The sequence below is a fragment of the Acinonyx jubatus genome, chromosome C1 (genome assembly GCF_027475565.1).
Source record: "Acinonyx jubatus isolate Ajub_Pintada_27869175 chromosome C1, VMU_Ajub_asm_v1.0, whole genome shotgun sequence".
Classification (NCBI taxonomy): Eukaryota; Metazoa; Chordata; class Mammalia; order Carnivora; family Felidae; genus Acinonyx; species Acinonyx jubatus.
Window position 1 is genome coordinate 37,881,447 of NC_069381.1, and position 17,982 is coordinate 37,899,428.

Here is a 17,982-nt window from a genome sequence, read left to right on the forward strand (position 1 = left end):
CCATTCCATCTCTGCCTCATTTATACTCACCACCTTCCAAGGCTTACATCAACTGCGTCTCCTACACAAAACTCTGGACTCACCAGCTACCATTATTCAATTCAATCTAATTCAAACATTTATTATGAATTTACCATATTCAAATAAATACGTTTTAGATTCTCATAGCATTTTGTAGTTCTCTTAAGGCCTAATTATTATCTCCCTGCATTTTAATTAAGTAGGTACAACTCACCTCTTTTATTTAATTATAAATTCCCTGAGGATAGAAATTTTATTTTCTCATCAATGTATCCAAAACACAGACTTTCAGTATTAAGAAGCTCCGAGATTATCAAATAGCTTCAGATTTTTTACATACAATAACCACAGAGCCCCAAGAAAGTATAGGTGATTTACTTACTTAAAGTGACACAGAAAATCAATCAATACAATACTTTCAAAAGTGCTTAGAAAAGTGCCTAACAGAGCATTCAACCAATACCAGCTATAGTTATTGTTAGGCTGAAAATCACTACATCTGTCATCTCAACACAAATTACTGCATTGAATAAATGACCAAGACTTCAGGTCTCTTTGTATGTAGCAGTTAAGATTATTTTCCATGCCAGATATTTATACTCCATCTCCCTCTTATTCTATTTTCCAATTTCCGTTCTGATATATTCCCTACTGATTATTAAAATCTATTAAAATCAAGGTCCTCAGCAAATATAATGTTGTCCATCACCTTCACTTCCTACTCTGCCTCATTAAAATCAAACCTGTTATAATCCCTCTGAATCCATGTTATCCAATATGGTAGCTGCTAGCCACTTATGTCTACAGTTGTGGCTGGACCAAACTGAGATGGACAATGAGTATAAAATACAAGATTTTGATGACTTGTTCAGAAAGATTTTGAAAACTCATTATAAAAACAGCATAAAATATCTCATTAATAACTAACACTTTGAAAACATTGATTTAAATAAAATTATTGTTAAAATTAATTTATCTACTCCTTTTAACTTTTTTAATATAGCTGTAAAAATTTTTAAATTGCACCTTTGGCTTAAATTTGTGGTTCATATTATATTTCTACTGAGTAGTGCACCGGCTCTAACTGTCCTACTGGAAACTACGGACTCTCTTTTCCAATGTGTAATATATGCAAGAAGGCATGGCTTTTTCTCATCCACAATTCTACAAATTCTGCCATGCTTTAAAGAACACCCAGTAGCTTCCCAAAAAGAAAGCAATAGAGGGGGGTGGGGGTAAAGAAAATCAGATAAAACAAATAGAAAATAAAAAGCAAAGAAGTTGACTTAAAACACCCATATGGATAATTATACGAATGCAAATATTCTAAGCATTCTAATTAAATGGCAGAAATTGTCAGATTGGATAAAAAAAGCAAGACACAATATGCTGTCTGCAAAAAAAAAAAAAAAAAAAAAAAAAAAAAAAAAAACCACGTTAAAGACACACATAGAAAAAGTGCTTTCAGAATGGTGGAGCAAATATCTCCAAAATTCAGTCCCTCTATAAAAGCAAAGAGAACACTATGAAAAACTGTCAAAATCAACTTTTTTACAGCTCTAGAAATTAACCAGAGATTTGCAAAAATATGAAGAGCATTTGGTCAACTAACCAAATAGATGAATTTTGGTTAAAATAGTGATATTGTGGTGTGTTAACATATTCTACTCCCAACCCCCTCTACTCAGGTCTTCTGTAACCTTGAAAACCAAAATCCTTACAATTAGAGTAGTCATAAAAACTAGCAACCCCACAGACACTGGAGGAGAACAGGTTCTGTGCTACCCAAAAGTCCCATCTCCAGGGAATTGCCATTATTTGCTCTGTCTCAGAGTATCCCGGAAACCCTCATTCACAGGAATTCTCTACTTGACCTGAATTAGAGTTTACTCAAACAGCCTTTCTCCCTAAGGCAATTGTCAAAAACAATCAGCAGCAATTGTTTAACACCACAGATGCCTGAGGCAGTGATCCCAATTGAGGCACACCGCAAGCTGATCAAAATACTTAAAAGGCAAAGCTGGAAAATCATGTGTATGGGTGTATGGGGGGAGGCTGTTTTTGACAAGCTATAATATATTCTTTGCAATTCAGAAGATCATGCACATGTGCAGGGCTGTGCACATTTGCAGAAATGACCTGATGAAACCCTAATCTCTTACTTCTGGATGACCTTGAGGCTTTGAGATAGTTGGAAATGAAGGCTAAGACAGAGTTGTAAATTGCCTGTGGTACATTGAAAGCATGCCCCAACAAGCACACAGAGATCCTCAGCAAAGACTGGGAGACTTACTGGTTCAAGACATTTAAGGATATATATATCCTTAATACCATCATTAGCAAGCCATGAAGCTAACCAGAGACTTTGGTGGCCACACGTGACAAAGAATACAGACTTTAACTCAGTAAAGTAACTAAACAAACAAAAAGCAACAGCAAACAACAGCAAACAACAAACCCGAGAAATAGGGAGTCTGATTTACAGAGTTCCTTATTATATTACTCAAAATGTTCAATTTTCAATAAAAAATATCACATGCAAAGAAACAAGAGTATAAACCATACACACAGGAAAAGGTAATCAATAGAAACTGTCTTTGAGGAAGCCTAGAAGTTGGGCTTACTAAACAAACACTTTAAATCTATTATAAATATGTACAAAGAGCTAAAGGAAACCTTGTCTAAAAATCTAAAGGCAAGTATGGCAACATAGCAATGATGTCTCATCAAAGAAAGAATAACAAATAAATAGAAATTATTTTTTGAAAGAACCAAATAGAAATTCTAGAGTTGAAAGTATATGACATGACATGGAAAAAATCACTAGAGAAGCTAGCAGAAGTAAGAATAAGTGAACCTGAAAATATGGCAATTGAGATTCTTCAGCCTGAGGAACAGAAAGAAAAAATAAAAATGAACAGAATCTCAGAGACCTGTGGGATACCATCAAGTATAACACATAGATATAATAGGATCCACAGAATGAAAGGAGAAAGGGCCAGAAATATTTGAAATAATGGACAAAAACTTCCATAATTTAAAGAAAAGCAATCTACATCCAACAAGCTCAAAGAACTCCAAACCACATACATCATAATCAAACTTTCAAAAGACAAAGATGAAGAGAACCTTAAATGCAACACAAGAGAAGTGATTCAGTAGGTACCAAAAATCCTCAATAGGATTAACAGGTGCTTTTGTATCAGAAACATGAAGCCAGAAGGAAGTGGGATGACTTATTCAAAAATGCTGAAAGAAGGCTTTCTTGAAATAAGAATCAATATTGAGAAAAATGTCCCTTCAAAAAAAAGGAAAATTAAGACATCCTTGGATAAACACAGATAATTCATCATTAGCAGAACTTCCCTACAAAATATACTAAAGAGAATCCTTCATTGGAAATGCAAGGACACTAGACAGTAACTCAAATCCACATGAAAAAATAGAGCATCAGGAAAGGAACTGCATATATAAATATAATAACAGTATAAAAATTTTTTGTCTTATTTCTCCATCCTTATTTAAAATAAAATTACATAGGGGTGCCTTGATGGCTCAGTTGGTTAAGCATCTGACTCTTAATTTCAGCTCAGGTCATGACCTCACAGTTCTTGAGATCAAGCCCCACGTTGGGTTCTGTGTTGACAGTGCAGAGCCTCCATGGGGTTCTCTCTCTCCCTTTCTCTCTGCCACTTACATGCATCCTCTCTCAAAATAAATAAATATTTTAAAAAATAAAATTAGATAAAATTACGTAAGGCAGCAAATATTAAGCTGCGTTGGTGAGGCTTGTATGTATAAAGATATAAACTGTATGACAATAAAGTCATGAAGAAGACAAGAATGGAACTCAACAGAAACAAAAATTTTGTGTACCATTGAAATTAAATTGGTATCAATCCATACTAGATTGCTATAATAAATGGAGATGTTAATTGTGAGCCCCAAAACAATCATCACTAATAACTAAAAAAATATAGTAATAGAAACAAAGGAATTAAAATGGTACACTAGAAAACAGTTAACTCAAAAGACATCAAGGCAGAAACATAGAAACAAACAAAGACATAAGACATGCAGAAAACAAACAGTAAAATGAAAGAGGCAAATCCTACCTTATCTGTGATTATGTAAATTAAAGGTAAATTGACCAACTACTCCAGTCAAAGGGAGAACCTGGTAAAATGGATAAAAACTATAATCCAACTATACATTGTCTATAAGAGACACACTTTAGGGGTGCCTGGGTGGCTCAGTCGGTTAAGCTTCCGACTTCAGCTCAGGTCACGATCTCGCGGTCCATGAGTTCGAGCCCCACGTCCGGCTCTGTGCTGACTGCTCAGAGCCTGGAGCCTGTTTCGGATTCTGTGTCTCCTCTCTCTCTGACCCTCCCCCGTTCATGCTCTGTCTCTCTCTGTCTCAAAAATAAATAAACGTTAAGAGACACACTTTAAATATTTTATTTTTAATTTTACTTGAGAGAGAGAGAGGGAGAGAGAATGAACAGGGGAGGTGCAGACAGAGAGAGAGAAAGAAAATCGTAAGCAGGCTCCAAGCTCAGTGCACAGCCCAACATGGGGTTCAATCCCACGACCCTGAGTCATGACCTGAGCTGAAATCAAGAGTCAGACACTCAAGCAACTGAGCTACCCAAGGGCACTCTTGTAGGTGCCCCTACAGGAGTCACACTTTAGATTCAAAGAAACAAATGAGTTGATAGTAAAAGAATGGAAAAAATTAAGCAGCAATCAGAGAAGAGCAGCAGTGGTTATGCTAATATCAGATAAAATAGACATTAAAACAAAAATCGATTCTAGAAACAAAAGGACATTTTATAATGACATAACAATTAAAAATACATATGACATATATTTCAAGAAGACATAACAATTACAAACATACATACACTTAACAGAGCTCCAAAATACATGAAGCAAAAAAAGACAGCCATCTCTCCAAAGAAGATAAACAAATGGCCAACAAACTCATGAAAAATGTTCAACATCATTAGCCATTATGGAAATATAAATCAAAACCATAATGAGATACCTCTTCATATCTGCTATGATGACTACAATCAAAAATGAAGACAAAAACAAGTGTTGGGGAGCACGACAAAAAAATTGGAACCCTCACACTTTGCTGACAGAAATGTATTGAAGGCACAGCCACTGTGGAAAAAAGTCCAGCAGTTTATGGAAAAAACTAAACAGAGTTAGTATAAGATTCAGCAATTCCTGGGTATACATCCAAGAGTGCTGAAAACATATGGCAACCCCAAAATACATACAAGAGTATAGCAGCATTATTCACAATAGCCACATAGATGCACAATAGCCACAAAATAGATACAATCCAAATGTCCATCAACTTAAGAATGGATTAGCAAAATGTAGTATACCCATACAACGGAATATTATCTGACCATAAAAATAAAGCACTGACAGATGCTACATGAATGAACCTTACAAACACACTAAGAAGCCAGACACAAAAGGCCACATATTGTATGATTGATTCCATTTATATAAATGTCAGAAAATCAACTAGTGGTATCCAGGGCCTCAAGGAAGAGGGAGAATGAGGAATGACAGCTCACAAGTATGGGATTTCTTTATAGGGTGCTGAAAATGCTCTGCAATTAGTGGTGACTGTTTTACAACTTTGTGAATATGTTAAAATTCACTGAATTTACACTTTATTTTTTTACTTTTTATTTGAGAAAGAGGGTGAGCACAAGTGGGGAAGAAGGGCAGAGGGATACAGAGAGAGAATCTTAAGAAGTCTCCACACTGAGTGTAGAGTTCTATCGGCATGGGGCTCAATCCCACAACTCTGGGATCGTGACCTGAGCCAAAATCAAGAGTCGGATATTCAACCGACTGAGTCATCCAGGCATCTGTGATTTTATACTTTAAATGGGTGCATTTTATATATGTGGATTATATCTTAATTTTTTTTAATTTAAAGATTCATGATAAAAGCGAAATGATATAAAAAGGTATACCATGCATTCACTAGTCATAATAAAGTTGGAGTGATAGTCTTTTTTAAAAAAATTTATTGATTTTGGGACAGATATAGAGAGCAAGTGAGGGAGGGGCAGAGAGAAAGGGAGACAGAATCCCAAACAAGCCCTGTGCTATAGGCACAGAGCCCCAGGCAGGGCTTGAACTCACAAACCATGAGATTGTGATGCTTCACTGAATGAGCCATCCAGGCGCCCCAGTAACAGCCTTAATGTGACATAAAATAGACTTCAGAAAAAGATTACCAAGGTTAAAGTGAAACATTACATACTGATTAAAAAATTTGATTTATCAAGAAGATATAACAAAATTAAATGTGTAAGCAATTAATAATACAGTATTAAAGTAAAGGAAGTAAAAAGTACACTATATAACTGAATTTCAATACCTTACTCTCAGTAACTGATAAAATAAGCAGTCAAAAAAAATCATTAAAGGGGCGGCTGGGTGGTTCAGGCAGTTAAGTGTTTGACATCAGCTCAGGTCATCACCTCAAGAGTCTGAGCCCCACATGGGGCTCTGGGATGACAGCACAGACTCTGTTTTGGATACCTGGTCTCTCTCTCTCCCTCCACACCCCACTCCCCAATCATGCTATCTCTCAAAAATAAACATTTTAAAAAGTTTTTGGAAAGACCATTAGGGGTGCCTAACCAGCTCAGTCGGTTGAGCATCCGACTTCGGCTCAGGTCATGATCTTGCATTCATAAGTACAAGCCTCGCATCACGCTCTGTACTGACAGCTCAGAGCCTGGAGCCTGCTTCGTCTCCCTCTCTCTCTGCCCCTCCCCTGCTAGTGCTCTATCTCTGTCTCTCAAAAAATAAAATAAAACGTCAAAAAAAATTTTTTTAGTTAAAAAAAAGATCATTAAAGGTATAGAAAATGTGAATAACATTCAAGTAGTTTGACCTAGTGACGTTTACTTAATATTCCAGCCAACAGCAGAAGGATACACATTTTCTTCCAAGTGCACATGAAAACATTCATCGAGAAAGAGGGTATTATGAGCCATATAAATCTCAATAAACATAAAATGAAATCATGCAGATTATTTTCTGTAATCCCATTAAACTGGAAATAAATAAGAGGAAAAATATCTGGAAAAAATCTGAATATTTGGAAATCAAACAATATATTCCTAAATCACTTCTATGAGTCAGAGAAGAAATTATAAGACAAATTAAAAAATACTTTGAACTGCATGAAAATGAAAAGACAAAGATATAAAAATGTGTTAGATATAATTAAATCACTTCTAAAAAGTGTATTATAGCTTTAATCTTGAAATTTCCTTCAGTTCTTCTTCTGCAGAAAAAGCATTTGACACAATTAAGCCCCATTTATGATGAAAGCTCTAGCAAACTAAGAACTGAAGGAAATTTCTTCAATTGATAAAGAATATGAAAAAGCCTGAATTTGATGCCACACACAATGTTGAAAAACTGAATGCTTCCCCAATATCAGCAAAAAGGTTAGTATGTCCATGCTCAACACTTCTATTCAACAGTGTACAATAAATAGGTCCTGGCTACTGCAAAAAGACAAGAAAAAGAAATTTTAAAATAAAAGAAATAAGGAGCAGCTGGGTGGCTCAGTTGGTTGAGCGTCTGACTTCGGCTCAGGTCATGATCTCGCAGTTCATGAGTTCGAGCCCCACACCAGGCTCTGTGCTGACAGCTCAGAGCCTGGAGCCTGCTTCGGATTCTGTGTCTCCTTCTCTCTACCCCTTCCTTGCTCATGCTCTGTCTCTCTCTCTCTCTGTCTCTCAAAGATGAATAAGTGTTAAAAAAATAATAATTAAAAAATAAAAATTAAAAAAAGAAAAGAAATAAAAGGTACACGGATTGAAAAGTAGAAAGTGAAACAGTATTTGTAGACCACCTAACTGTAGTCTACAATCTACAAATAAACTACTAGAAATAAGGAAGGAATCTGATGTCACAGGATAGAAGTTCAATATGCAAAAATCAACGTTATTTCTCTGTACCAGCAACACTTACAAAATGAAATTTTTTAAAACAGCATTTACAATTTGATAATAAAGTATATTTAAAAAATTAAAAATAAATTAAAAAAACAGCATTTACAATAACATTAAAACCTTAAGTATGTAGTACTTAGGTATAAATTTAACAAAGTATGTGTGAGGAATGTCCACTGAAAAAGTTCATACCATGGAGAGAGAGAAAGATTTCAAACATTCAAATTACAGTAAAACCTTGGATTAAGAGTAACGTGCTCTACAAGTGTTCTTCAAGATGAGCAAACATTTATAATAAATTCTAAGTTGACAAATGAGCCATGTTTGTATTTACAATACAAGTAGTACATGATGTTGAATGTCACATGATCACAACTGGGCCAACGGTTCATCTCTCTCTCTCTGTCTCAGTCTCTCTCATTACGGGATTATGGGTGACCGTCTCCCATGCTCAAATGCTCAGTCTCAGGCTGCAGTGTTGGGCAGAAATCAGTGATTTTTCAGAACACTGGAAGGTGCCCACAACTGGCACTAGTGTATTATTTGTCACTTCAAAGCACCTATGGACAGTCCTTTGCTTTTCCATACAAGAGTAAGATGAGGAATGCTTTGCTTCATTCTAGGTCAGGCTGCTTACAGATATAGACCCTTTCCTCTGCTGCTTTATTGCCAGTTTCATTAAATATGGTATATGACAAGAGTTTATTAATGCTGTACTGTAGTTAACATTCATACAAGCATATACAATGGCCCCCCATATACAATGGCAGGAAAAGATTTCATTAAGCCAACAGATAGCAGTGACTCCATTAGTGATAGTGAAAGTCATTTTACAGAATGACCCTCCTCTCTCGTCTCCCTCACACCAGCCATGAAGGTTTTCAAAGGTAACTGCAGGTTAATTTCTTTATTTTTCTTTATATTTTGTATTTTCTTTATTATTTTGTATTATATTACAGCATTGTAATCATTTCTATATGAATATTTTTGGGTTGTGGAACGAATCATCTAAGTTTCCATTATTTCTTATGGGGAAATTCGCTTTGATATACAAGTGCTTTGGATTACAAGCATGTTTCCAGAACAAATTATGCTCGCAAACCAAGAGTTTACTATATATTGTGATAGAAGTCATGATAGTGGTTACCTTTGGGAGAGGAGGTGACAGGAGGAATGGCTGAGAGGGATGGAGCACAAGGGCACAATCTGGGGTGCTGATGATATTCTAATTATTGATCCAGGTGGTAATTACACACATAGGATTTGTGCACTTGCTGAACATAGAGTTCCACAAACAGTTAACTTAAAAGAATCAATAGCATTCTTTGTTTACCAGTGACAAAGAAAGAAAAGAAAAGAGAAAAGAAAAGAAAAAGCTATCTGCTAAAGACAGGAAAAACAAAGTAAAAAAGTTCAACTAGAAGATCTTTGAAATTTACATTACATATAACCAATAGGCTACTATCCAAGATATATTCAACAAGATGGAAAAAAAAGAAAAAAACCTCTGAGATTGCTAAAGGCAAAGGATATAAACTGGCTATTCACAGAAAATGAAAACGTTGGGATTGGAGGTTGGAGTTATACAATTGTAATCCAAGAAATGCCTAGAGCCATCAGAAACTGGAAGAACAACCTTCCCCCAACCCCACCTCCACTTCCAGATCCTTCTGAAGGAGTATTGGGCCCTGCTGATAATTTTATTTTGGACTTCTGCCCTCCAGAAATGTGAGCAATGTGAAGACAAACTTGTCTTAAGACACCAAGTTTGTGGACATGTGTTATAGCACCCTATGAAACTAACACAATTTCCTGAGTCCCCATAGTTCCATTTCTAAATCTAGTGCCTAGAGCACTGGGCCTGTATCTATAAGATTCAAAACCCTCCTGGGGCGTCTGGGAGCTCAGTCAGTTGGGCGTCTGACTTCGGCTCAGGTGATGATCTCACAGTTCGTGAGTTCAAGCCCCATGTCTGGCTCTGTGCTGACAGCTCGGAGCCTGGAGCCTGCTTCAGATTCTGTGTCTCCTTCTCTCTCTGCCCCTCCTCTGCTCATGCTCTGTCTCTCTCTCAGTCAAAAATAAATAAACATTAAGAAAAAAATTTTTAAAGATTCAAAACCCCCCTGTGCAACAGTGTGCAATTTACCTATACGTGTGAGTAAAAAAATAAACCAATGCCCTAACTGAAAAAAAAAAACTATATGTATAGAAAAATAATTTATAATAAAATATCTATTTCTACATGTCAATGCTCAGGCAGGACTAAGCTAGAAAATATAATATTTACACCTATACAGTGAGTCTACATAATACAGATAGTTTCAAAAGCAGAATGATAGGCGCCCATGTTGGCAACTCAAACACAAGCAGTGCTGCCATTGGTGCCATGATTTTCCAAAAAAAGTAAACTCTTCACAGAGTTCCAAACAAAACATACTCTCCTCAATTTACACTACAATTGTATTCCTGGAAAGTTCACTGTATTTTACCACCTTTCAAAAAAAAAAGAAAAAAGATTTTGTGTTTATACGTAAAACAAAGTTAGATTCTTAACTTCCAATAATTATATACAGGTTTTCATCTACATATTCAATAGGACATTCAAGTCATGCAGAATACTAGACAATGAACACCAACAGGACCCCCCAACTACTAAGGCAAACAAAGGTAGCCCAACAAATTTCACTGGCATTTAAAAGTCTATCAATAATAGACGGAGGGGCGCTTGGGTGGCTCAGTCAGTTGGGCATCCAACTTCCACTCAGGTCATGATCTCGTGGTTTGTGAGTTCGAGCCCTGCATCGGGTTCTGTGCTGACAGCTCAGAGTCTGGAGCCTGCTAAGGATTCTGTGTCTCCCTCTTCCTCTCTGCCCCTCCCCCACTCACACTCTGTCTCTCCTTCAAAAATAAATAAACATTAAAAAAAATTTTTAATAATAATAGATGGAAAAAAGGCAGTCTCTTCACAAATGATGTTGGGAAAACTGGATGGTGACACACAGAAGAATGAACCTGGACCACTTTCTTACACCATACACAAAAATAAACTCAAAATGTATAAAAGACCTAAATGTAAGACAGGAAGCCATCAAAATCCTAGAGGAGAAAACAGGCAACAATCTCTCTGACCTCAGCCGCAGCAACTTCTTACTTGACATGTCTCCAGAGGCCAGGGAAACAAAAGCAAAAATGAACTATTGGGATCTCATCAAGATAAAAAGCTTCTGCACAGTGAAGGAAACAATCAGCAAAACTAAAAGGCAACCAACAGAATGGGAAAAGATCTTTGCAAATGACACATCAGATAAAGGGTTAGTATCCAAAATCTATAAAGAACTTATCAAACTCAACACCCAAAAAACAAATAATCCAATGAAGGAATGGGCAAAAGACATGAATAGACACTTTTCCACAAAAGACATCCAGGTGGCTAACAGACACATGAAAAGATGCTCAACATCACTCAACACCAGGGAAATACAAATCAAAACCACAGTGAGATACCACCTCACACCTTTCACAATGGCTAAAATTAACACCTCAGGCAACAACAGATGTTGGCAAGGATGCTGAGAAAGAGGAACCCTTTTGCACTGCTGGTGGGAATGCAAATTGGTGCAGTTACTCTGGAAAACAGTATGGAGGTTCCTCAAAAAATTAAAAATAGAATTATCCTATAACCCAGCAATTGCACTACTAGGTATTTATCCAAAGGATATGGTTTCAAAGGGGCACACGCACCCCAATGTTTACAGCAGCATTATCGACAATAGCCAAAGTATGGAAAGAGCCCAAATGTCCATCGACTGATGAATGGATAAAGAAAATGTGATATCACACACACACACACACACACACACACACACACACACACACACAATGGAATATTACTCAGTGATCAAAAAGAATGAAATCTTGCCATTTGCAACTACATGGCTGGAACCAGCACTAGCATGTATTATGCTAAGTAAGTCAGAGTCAGTCAGAGAAAGACAAATTATCATATGATTTCACTCATATGTGGAATTTAGATACAAACCAGATGAACATAAGGAAGGGAAGCAAAAATAATAAAATTTAAAAAAAATAGAGGGGAGACAATAAAAGACTCTTAAATACAGAGAACAAACTGAGGGTTGCTGAGGGGGGTGGTTGTTGGGTGTGGGGAAGGGGTAAATGGGTGAGGGGGCTAAATTAAGGAGGGCACTTGTTGTGATGAGCACTGGGTGTTACATGTAAGTGATGAATCACTAAATTCTATTGCTGAAATTATCAAAAATGAATAAACATTAAATTAACTAATTAATAATAAAAGTTATTTATTCATTTATTTACTTAAAAATGTTTTAATGTTTACTTATTTTTGAGAGAGAGAGAGAGAGAGAGAGAGAGAGAGAATGTGAAATGGGGAGGGACAGAGAGAGAGAGGGAGACACAGAATCCAAAGCAGGCTCCAGGCTCCAAGCTGTCAACACAGAGCCCAGTGGGGGGCTTGAACCCATGAACTACAAGATCATCACCTGAGCCAAAGTCAGACGCTTTACCAACTGAGCCACCCAGGCACCCAATAATAAAATTTTAAAAAGTCTATTAATAAAGGAAGAAAAATTAATCACCATCATAAAAATAAACAGTATTATATAGCAATTAAGGAAATGAACTTGATCTGAAAGAATCAACACTGACAAATTTTAAAAACTGAACTGGAAAAAACAGGTATGCAGGATACATAGTAAAATACCATTTGTGTAAAGTTTTAAAACAAAACAATAGTATAAGTAGCACAGACATACACAAATATATAGTAAAAGTACAAAACCAGAATCAAAAGAATACGCTCCAACTTCAGGATATTGATTACGTTACCTTTAGGAAGGGAAGGAGAAAAACAGGAGTCAGAAAGATATACAAAGGGGGCCTTAACTATATCTGTAACATTTTATTTCTTAAAAATGACATCTGCAGCAAACATGTAAAATGTAGCATTTGTTAAATCAGGGTGTGGAGAGGGTGGAATCATAGTATTCAGTTTTATTTTTCCTGTAAATTTGAAGTATTTCTTACTTAAAGTTTTTAAAAGTCTATATTCCAGGGAAATTTCCCCCAACTGTAGCACAATTGTGAGACACCACTCCACAGAAACTTAGATGAGGATCACAAATGTTTAGATAAGTAGCGATTGAGAAGGAAGGACCCAAATCTGTTTGCCCCAATGTTCTCTATAATTTGAGTGCGGTAAAGAGGTGAAGAGAATACAGAGAAGAAATATATATATAATATATAATATAATATAGATATATATATAACATATATATTATATATAATATATAAACTAACCCCAAACTGACACTATTCACGTAAAGCAAACTGGCTGGTTTCACTGCCCAGGCATTGGGCTTTATTTTTCACTCTCCAATTTCTTCCCTTCTCCCAAATAATCTCATGAAAATTGAACTACTAAATAACAAAAAGAAGGTAGACAGAAGCAGCAACACAAATACTTCCTATATCATAGAAAGGATGTTTCAACTATTAAAAATGTAACTGGTGGGAAATATAATTATTTTGCTGTTCTTTAAAAACAAGTTACTTGGCCTATTATACCATTCTCCAAAAATTCACTGAGAAAAGTCACACTTTCTTTCCAGCAATATATTTTCTCTCTAGTCATACGGCTCTGTGGAGCAACATAAGATGTGTTATACACCAAAACCTTTCATGTTTACTATGTTCTTGCTCTCATATTACCACCGTATTAAACATGAGGTTGCTACTAATACAAGACTGCAGCAAAAAAAACACTTGTGGAGGGGGTGGGGGAAGAGGAGAATGTAGTTTCACACTTTCAAAAGACAAGGAAAGATAAAACATCTAATTTCCAGTTTATAGGATCTGGGAACAAATTAAATGTCACCACAAAAGGAAACAATTCAGACAATAACACAACATGGGATATTCAATATCTGAGTATGGGCTCTTCAAAAGGTAATGTGCACAGAAAGATTTTTACAAGAATGAATGTTCATAGATTTATCCATGACAACCACCACCTGGTAACAATCCAAATAATCATCAGTAAAAAGAATGGCTAAAAAATATTGCAGTATACACATACAATAGAATACAACTCCTCAATATAAAGGAACAAACTACTGATACACACAGTCACATGGATGAATCTCAAAAATATGCTGAGCAAAAGAAGCCAGACACAAAATTTACAAACTATATGGCTCCATTTAATACGAAGTTCACGTACTGGCAAACTCATCTATAGTAACAGAAATCAGAATAGTAGTTCCCTCTGCAGGGGGCTTGACGGGCACAAGGGAATTTCATGGCTTGATAGAAGTATTCTAAATCTTGACCCAAGTATGATTACATGAGTGTATACATTTATCTGAATCCACTAGAGGGGAAGAAAGGAAAGATCATGGGGAATGAAAAAGTAGAACAGTTCTATACTAAAATGGACTTAAAAGACCTAACAACCAAATGTAACATGTAAACCTTGACTGGATGCTGGTTTTTAAAAATTAACTATGCAAGTTATTTTTGGGACAACTGGGAAGACTTGAATATGGGCTAGATATTAAGAAATTGTCACTCATTGTTTTAGGTGTGATAGATAATAGCATGGTGGTTATGTAGAACAACGTCCTTGTTTTTAGAAGATGTTGAAGTGATTAGGAGTGGCGTACCATGATACCAACAATTTACTTCCAAATTTTCAGCAAAAGAGCCACATTTATTTTATACATACACACACATACGTACAGATAAATCAAATTAATGTTCACAGGCCGTGGCATAGGTTTTCATTGTACTATTCTTTCAACTACCCTGTATCCTTGAAAAATGTCAATAAAAAGCTGGAAAGTAAAGATGACAACTTTTATAGATAACAGAGTGATCTCTGAGATATATTATGTGAAGGAAAAAAAAGCAAATGTGCAGAATAGTTTATGTAATATGCTACCTACTATATTAAGAACCAAAGAAAAAAATATATGTGAGGGGAATGGTATGTGTGTATGTGTATATGTATGTGTATCTGTTTGGTTATATTATAAAAGGAGATACTAGAAGAATAAATCTGAAACCAGTAAAAATGATTACCTACAGCAGATGAGTATGGATGGGAAGTAGGTTTGAGGAGACAGGGCTGGATGTGAAACTGCTCTGAGTATATCATTTTATGGGTCTTGACTTTTATACCATGTAAACATAAAAAATTAAGTTGAAAAGAAGAAATTAAAATGTAAAAGATGTTAAAAATATCTCTGGTCATATAATTCATCTTTTCAATCAAAGCCCAATTAATCAAGCTTAACTTGAATGGTTGCTAATGATCATTTTTTCTCCTTCTGAGCATCAGAGCTATTTAATAGCTTTTTGCTGGTCAGAAAAATTAGCATCTTGTTGCAGATCTGCCCCTAAATAGTTGTGCAACTGTAAACAAATAACTAGCCATGCTAAGCTTCACCTGTACAAAGGAATAAATCGAATGATATCTGGGATCTTTGGAACTGTAAAATTCTGTGACTCAAGTGTTTGATGAAAAAAGTTACATAGGGATGTTTCCACCTGCCTAATTTCTTTAGCCTCAATGAACACAAGGTCCATTACACAGTCATTCACCTCCTGCAGTACAACCAATACCAAGAAAGAAAGGGTACTGAAATTAAATATATTTCTGCAACTCCTTCAGTCACAACAAAGTACTGTTGTAACCAGTCACAACAAAGTACTTCCTCCTAAAGATGGGTACTGTCAAAGGAAGGGGAGCAGCAGCCAGTCGGTGGTGCAACTGCACTCGCTGGGCATCTACACCCCAGTGGTTAGCAGCAGAGGAAGCAGCAGCCAGTAACAAAGTCTGGTGAGGCTGCACGGCCAAGCGAGCGGTTTAGGAAGCTAGGACGCTTCTTATATTCTTTTGCTAAAGGAATCTTACTTTACAAAAAAGTTGCTCAACTTTGGCAGCTGTGGGATGAAAACATCTGAAGCTAGGGCTGTGGCTTCCCACACAGCAAAGTAAAATCTCTGCAGGCTTAGATAAACCAAGAGTGCCAGAAACTTTCTTTCCCTCCACCCTCTGCCTCACACTGCCCTACCCAGGCTTGCCTTCTTTAAGACCTAACAAAAGACCTAGAAGAGTCTTGTGACTTGGAGTTTCAGGGACAGTGTTGCAGAGGCCTCATTCTAATTCGAGGAAGGACAGCCAGGAGAGCAGGGGTGGCCAAGGGTGGGTTAAGTCCAGAGAGAGGCCTGCAGGCAGGGTGTGCAGGGTGTGCAGGAAGCAAGTGGGGAGGACTTCTCTGGGCAGCACTCAGAAGCCTGGTGTTGGGATATTTAAAGACATTCACATACACATACCTGCCCCCAGTGTTGCTGGGAGATCAGAGTTGAGACATAAGAGGGCTTAGGAGGGGTGGAAGAAGAGAAAGGGGGCCGAGTGGGGAATTTTGGTTCCAAGCTGCTTGCAGGTCTACAATGGGGGTATGGAAAGGCTCTCTGGGATTTCCTCTAAAAGAGACAAGCTGGAGCTTTCATCTGAAGACGAAAACGAGAGGACTCTGTAAAGAATGAAGAGGAAGTAGTTTTAAAACCTGCGGAAGGGTCTTCCGAGATGATTAAAAGGGATGGAGTTTTCTCATACCATGGAGAGATCCAACCCCTTCCCCTGAGGAAGCACAAGGGGGTTCAATGCCTCAGCTGGATTTCCACAGCAGGTTGGGGGACAGGATCCTCTCGAGCCAATCTGGAGAGTGACTGGGGGTGGGGTTGCTGCTCCTCTCCAGCAAGTTCACAGAGTGAGCAGTTTCTCTGTTAAAAGCTGTTGCGTTTCTTGGCGTGACAGGAAGGATAAGGGATAAGGGATCCCTCTCACAGCCAGGAGGGTCCTGAAATGATTTCTGAGGACAAGGCAGGGTGCTTTGTGCAGTGCTGACACAGTTCGGTTGCTGGGTGTGAGGATTCCACACTGAAGACTGAGAGTAAAGGCCCCTTCACGAATCAGAAGCTTGAAATGTGTCCGAAAGAACCTGCCCGCCGTGATTTGAGAGGAAACGTACCCCCTTGGAGACTGGGGAGAGAGGGGGCCAGTAATACTCTTTCTAAGATTAGAGGAATGTAAAGAGAAGCCTACCACCCGATCCACTGGAAAGTTAGGGGCAGGGCGAGGAGGCCTTTGGAAGAGGAAGTGGTTTGTAAATGATCTGAAGGAACCCCAACTGGAAGCTGGGATACAGCGAGGAGAACGGAGGTGGGGGTGGGGACGGTCAGAGCTCTGCGTGGCTGGAGTGGGAGGGCGTTCAGGATTTTGCAGAGGGAGGAGACCCAGGGGCCACGGGTCAAGGCTCCCGAGGGATGATTCACAGGCTAACGTAGCTTTTGAGGTGACTCGGGCTTCAAGGAGATGAACGAGGGAAGCGTCCCCGAGTAAACGCCGGAGACTCGGTGACACCCAGGCGGCGGGGGTTGTGGGGGCGACCGGTACTCACGGAGCGGATCTCCAGCGCCAGAGCGCATTGCAACGCCTTCACCTTCGGCATCCGCGCGGGGTGGGGCGGCGGGGACGGACCCCAGCCGCGGGCCCGAGTGAGGCGAGGAGACGCGGGGCGGGGCGGGGACGGGGAGGAGACGAGGTGGCGGCGGTGGCAGCTGTGGCCCCCAGGCCGGGGCCCGCGGTCCAGCCTGGGTCCCGCCGGAGCAGAAGCTGTGCGCGGGGCGTGGACTCGTTGTCATGGCAGCCAGGAGGGGCGGGGCCGGAAGAGAGGCCGGACAGGGACGCGCGGGAGCCGGCACGCCTTGGCGAGCGGCTAGGGGCGGGGCTCAGAGAACGCCTGAGGCGGGACCACGCGAGGAGGCGTGGCTTCCGAAGGAGTGGGGTGGGGCGGGGCTGTTCTGTGACATCAAAAGATGGGCGCACAGCTGGACAAAAGCGAGAA

The 17,982-nt window shown here is 38.4% G+C and overlaps 1 protein-coding gene across 3 annotated transcripts in view; it reads right to left on the reverse strand.

Moving 5' to 3' along the window:
• The window catches only part of SPATA6 (spermatogenesis associated 6), a 147,512-nt gene extending 129,746 nt beyond the window's left edge, over nucleotides 1-17,766 (reverse strand). The window contains exon 1 of one of the 3 annotated variants that reach the window (XR_008294805.1): nucleotides 17,536-17,765. Coding sequence is in view for 2 of the 3 variants with exons in the window: in XM_027059247.2 (XP_026915048.2) it covers nucleotides 17,536-17,586 (51 nt within the window). In the remaining variant the exon portion in view is untranslated. Of the gene's footprint in view, nucleotides 1-17,535 lie in introns of all 3 variants that reach the window. The other 2 variants (XM_027059247.2, XM_027059248.2) reach the window with 2 other exon arrangements.
• Between the last annotated feature and the right edge of the window lie 216 nt (nucleotides 17,767-17,982).